Source organism: Lonchura striata, chromosome 4 (genome assembly GCF_050655825.1).
Source record: "Lonchura striata isolate lonStrDom1 chromosome 4, ASM5065582v1, whole genome shotgun sequence".
Lineage (NCBI taxonomy): Eukaryota > Metazoa > Chordata > Aves > Passeriformes > Estrildidae > Lonchura > Lonchura striata.
In genome coordinates, this window is record NC_140706.1 from 65,379,889 (window position 1) to 65,385,051 (window position 5,163).

Here is a 5,163-nt window from a genome sequence, read left to right on the forward strand (position 1 = left end):
TTGGAGGTGGTGCTCATGGAGAAGGTGGGCTCTGGCTGCCAGAATATCATCCAGCTCCTGGACTGGTTTGAGCTGCCTGACAGCTTCGTGCTGGTCCTGGAGCGTCCGGAGGCATCGCAGGATCTCCTGCAGTTCCTGCAGGAGCAGGGCTGCCTGTGCGAGGAGCAGGCGCGCTGGCTTTTCTGCCAGGTGCTGGAGGCCGTGCGGCACTGCACCGCCTGCGGCGTCCTGCACCGGGACATCAAGCCAGAGAACCTCCTGGTGAACCCGGAGAGCGGCCACCTGAAGCTCATTGACTTCGGCTGCGGCACCTTCCTCCAGGAGCGGGCATTCACGGGCTTTGCCGGTGAGCCCATGGCCTGGGCCCTGCTCCCGGTGCCAGGCACCGCACGGCCCCGTTCCCTCCTGGGCTGCGGGCTGCGTCCTTCAGCCGGCCGCCTTTAGGAACGGGGCGGATGCCGAGCCCCAGGAGCCGGCTGCCGGCCCTGCCGACAGAGGGGGGGCAAAAGCGGCTCCCGGCCCCTGGGCTCAGCGGGCCCACGAGGGCCTGGGCTGCTCCGCTGGCCTTCTTGGCCTTGCGGAATGGTTTCGTGCCTTTGGCCAGCTGGCTGGGGGATGCGGGTGGCCTCGGGGGGAAGTTGTGGTCACGGCTGCAGCCCCTGCCTCGGCCAGGAGGCCGGCGCCAGGCTCTGGAAGGCAGCAGCCTGCGCCCGGCCAGCGCCGCCTGTCTCCCCTAGGAACGCGCGTGTACAGCCCGCCCGAGTGGATCTGGCTCGGCTGCTACCACGGCCACGCGGCCACCATCTGGTCCCTGGGCGTGCTGCTGTACGTCATGGTCTGCGGGAGCCTCCCCTTCCAGGATGAGCCTGACATCGTGCTGGGCAAGCTCGTCTTCCGGCAGCAGCTCTCTCCAGGTGGGTGTCCGGCCTCAAGCCGGCGGGCTTTGGCATCTGGCGGCGCGCAGCTCGGCGCGGCCCTCACCAGCTCCGCGGGACGTGGATCTGCCCTCCAGGGCCGGCCGCAGGAGGGGCCCGTGCCGACGGGGTCAGCGCGGCACGGGCGGCCGGAGGAGGCGGCCGTGTCCCGCCGTGCCGCTCTCCTGTGTGGGGCAGAGCCGGTCGGGAGCCCGGCACGGCCCAGAGCCCAGCACAACATGGCCCGGGCCCCGCGGGCGACGGGGGCAGCTGGGCAGGAGACTCTGCCGGTGACCGGCGCTTTCTGCCTTCTCTCCCCAGAGCTCCAGCACCTGATCCGATGGTGTTTGGCCAAGCACCCTGCGGACAGGCCGGAGCTGGAGGAGATCTCATGCCACCCTTGGGTGCAGGGCCGGCGCTTTTGATGCCTTGCCGGAGCCTCTGCAGCACCCACTTTCCGAGTTCCACGCAGGACTGAGAACCCGAAAAATAAAACAGCAAACCCATTGTGGTGTGTCAAGGGGCTGGTTCTTTTCAGCAACTTCAGCTAAAGAAACGTCGTGGGAAAAGGGGGAATCAGAGTGCTGCCTTCAGACTTTGTCAAGCTTTCCATGCCTGCCCTCCCGGCTGGTTCTTTCTATCTTCCAGCTCAGGCCCTAGTGCGGGCAGGAGGGGCTTTGTCCAGCCAAGAAATGCAGCAGTGGAACAACAGCTGCCCTTGCAAAGTGGCAGGGCTTCTTGGTGTCTCTTGAAGCGACACACAGGTCCATGTGTGAATTCCAAGGGTTATTTGGTTTCCGGGACAGAGACGTTCCTCTCTTACCAGAACTCTGAGGAGAGCCAGAAGCTACAAAACATCATTTCAGGTTGAGCCCTGCTGAGCTCTTTTTTATTTCTTCCTATGAAATGGGAGGCAGGGCTAGGCACTTGACCAGCTTGGTCTGCATCATCCTAAGTCATGTGCATGGAGCCCACAGGAAATGTTGAGATGCCAGAGTCATTCCCACAGTGCTGGTCTCATTTTACCCCCCAAAAATATCTTCTGCTGCCTTAAAAACAACCGATGGTAATGGAAAGCGCAGTAACCAGTCACAGGAAAGCACCCAGCTGCCCGCCTGTGGCAGGTTCCATCTACTAAACCTGTGCCACCTTCAGAAAATAGTGTGGCTGCCTCTGCGAGGCAACAGCGCATTCTCCTGCTCTCATTCCCACTGTCAGAGCAAAACTGGAACCAAGCAATCCCATTCCATCACAACCACCCTTACGCTGAAAAGGTGGAGCCCTGATCTCAGGAATGCCATTTGTGGCAGAGGTTTTCCGGGAGCGAAAGCATCCTCCCTTCCCAGAGGTATTGCAAGTTCCCCCTCTCCCCACTCCATTCCATCCATAAATTGAACACTAACAATCCAGAAATGTTATACACCACAACCCTGGGATGTATTTTTTTTCTTTAGGTAGATCTAAAGCAAGCTGGAAGTTGTTCAGCATCTTCTGCCCTCTTCAAGTGAGCATTTGTAACTTTTCTTCCTACAATAATCCAACCAAACTGCTTGGTTATTCCTTATCCTAGATTGCAAGGCAATGTGTGTATTCTCTCTGCCACCTGTTGGAGGTGTGGCAGTTATCTTCTGTTCATTGGGCAGTTTTCTTTATCTCTTCTACAAACCAATACTCCCTCTGGGGAGAAATCTGCTGGTAATGGGCCATGGAGTGGCCCTGCATGGCTGATAAAATTATATCATCTCACTGGGAGATCTTCTGCTCAGGAGGAGGAACCAAGTATTCCTAACTGGGTATAATCAGAGATTTTGGGACACCAGGGCAGCCTTTCTCCCAACTGGATTCCCGGAGGTGCAGCTTTCTTTGCCACTGGATTCCCAGAGGAAGACCAGGCCCATCTATACCACTACTGGGCCTTCAGAAGAAAACTCCACCTTTCTACAGGATCCCTGCTCCAGCAGAAGCACAGCTGGAACTGCAGGAGCACTGCAGCCACCATTTAATGGGATGCTGCCACCACCCTGACCCACAGGGTGTCAGGTCTTATTCTGACTCTCTCACTCGTTTCTTTTTGTTGAGCTTTGTCCTATTACATTTGTATTTTTGAGTTTTCCTAGTAAAGAACTGTTATGGTTTGACACTGGCACAATGCCAATGCTCCCATGAAAATGTGATCCCTCCCTTGAATGCTGTGAAGTGGAATTTAGAGCAGAGCAAAACAGGCCTAAGCTTAATAACAGAAATAAAACTTTATTAAGCTACTACTACAAAAGAAAAGAGAAAGGAAAAAAAGGGAAAGAAAAAATACACAAAGATGAAATGAAAACCTTGCAAAGCATTCCTCTTCCTACCACCAAACTCTAACAAACTACAGTGAGACACAATCTAGACCCCAATCAGGTTTTTACCTTCTAAACAATCGATACTCAGCGCCTTCGAGGGAGGCAGGAGTCTCTCTTGTGGCACAGACTCTTCAATACAGATCTACATCTTGTGTTTCTATGTCACACATGGCACCGCCTGGAGAAAAGTTTGCTATAGTGACCCTCTCTTTTCTATGCACAGTGCTCTCACCACCAATGCATAGATGGACAGACTGCTTTTAGGATTTTTCCTTTCAAGGATGCCCTGCCAAGAGAGGAGAAAAACAACAGTTCAGTTTCTCATTGTTTGGGACCACAGTCCCCCCTATTTTCCCATTTCCCCTAGAGCTGAGGGTTTAAAAACAGAGATCTTCTTCTCTTCTCTTTCCTTTAAAGACAGGGGGCGCCACCACAAACCCTCTAACTTTTTTCTCTGTTCACTTCTGTGTCTTCCCAGCTGAAACAGGTCTCTTGACTCACTGGCATTTTCTCAAAATACAGTCTCTCTTAAAAGAAGATTAGTTCAGTTTGTGGCTAACACGGAAAAGTCCAGTCAAAAGCCACTCCTTGTCCCCCTCCCATCTAGAATTTCTCCTTCTAACATCCCAGGGTCTAAGGTGTCTCTCCTCCTCTCTTTCAAACCGAGGAGGGGAAGGAAAAATTCACAAAGCTTTCATTTCTCAAGAAAGGGTTAAAAGTTCAAACTCCGCACGGATGGCTCGATGCCCAGACTCCGGCAACTCCCACGCACCGGGCACCTTGCAGCAGCTTCCCCCGCTCCTCCTTCCTCACGGTGGAATTGCTGACAAAACTGCCGCTGTCTCTTTCTCTCTCTCTCTCGGGAGAGAAACTGTGGCGGGGGGGGAACGGAGACATCTTAGATTTCTTCCACCCTTCCATCTGCAGGGGCCAGCCCGGTTCCAGTCCCTCCACCCTTTGGCCTTACCTCCGTCAGGCCATGGGCTTTCCCCTCCCCACCCAGCCACGGGCCGGGCGGGGGAGGCTGCACTACACACTAACCAGAACTAAAGAGAGCGAATTCCCCTGGGAATTCTGCTTTTAACCCCTCTGTGTTCTCAGAGGCGTGTCCACCTTCAATTGGTTAATATCTAAATTGATCTCTTCCTTCCGGAAAAAATTCTCTTTCCGTGTCAAACTACGACACTCTACCCTTTGCTTCAGAGAACACTGATTACAAAAAAAGAAAAAAAAATCAGTATCAAAATTACATTTAACACATTCTATATGAAACAGCAACTTATACTAAATTTCTACCCTAATTTATTTCAAAATTTAACACATGCTTTGCTTTTATTCTTCTTTGATTTCATCTTACAGCTTTTATGTTATCACTAGCTTATCTTGTCTTATTTGATTTTATTTTATTTTTCCCGGTCAGGGAACCAAAAATGTCATGGTTTGACACTGGCACAATGCCAGTGCTCCCATGAAAATGTGATCCCTCCCTTGAATGCTGTGAAGTGGAATTTAGAGCAGAGCAAAACAGGCCTAAGCTTAATAAGAGAAAAAAAAAAAACTTTATTAGGCTACTACTACAAAAGAAAAGAGAAAGGAAAAAAAGGAAAGAAAAAATACACAAAGATCAAATTGAAACCTTGCAAAGCATTCATCTTCCTACCACCTAACTCTAACAAACTACAGTGAGACACAATCTAGACCCCAATCAGGTTTTTACCTTCTAAACGATCGATACTCAGCGCCTTCGAGGGAGGCAGGAGCCTCTCTTGTGGCACAGACTCTTGAAGAAAATACAGCTCTACATCTTGTGTTTCTATGTCACACATGGCACCGCCTGGAGAAAAGTTTGCTATAGTGACCTTCTCTTTTCTATGCACAGTGCTCTCACCACCAATGCATGGATGGAC

At 52.2% G+C, this 5,163-nt stretch overlaps 1 protein-coding gene across 1 annotated transcript; it reads left to right on the top strand.

The window, feature by feature from the left end:
* Positions 1–1,339, top strand: LOC144246180 (serine/threonine-protein kinase pim-1-like). The gene is made up of 3 exons (XM_085579550.1): positions 1–346; positions 738–914; positions 1,236–1,339. The coding sequence occupies exons 1-3, from the start codon at positions 16–18 to the stop codon at positions 1,337–1,339; spliced, it is 612 nt and encodes a 203-aa protein (XP_085435676.1). The 5' UTR covers positions 1–15.
* Positions 1,340–5,163: the final 3,824 nt, after the last annotated feature.

Coding starts and splice junctions, on each gene's coding strand:
- LOC144246180 (XM_085579550.1), top strand. CDS start 16: ATGGAGAAGGTGGGCTCTGGCTGCCAGAATATCATCCAGCTCCTGGAC. Junction 347..737: donor GGCATTCACGGGCTTTGCCG/GTGAGCCCATGG, acceptor TGTCTCCCCTAG/GAACGCGCGTGTACAGCCCG. Junction 915..1,235: donor CCGGCAGCAGCTCTCTCCAG/GTGGGTGTCCGG, acceptor TTCTCTCCCCAG/AGCTCCAGCACCTGATCCGA.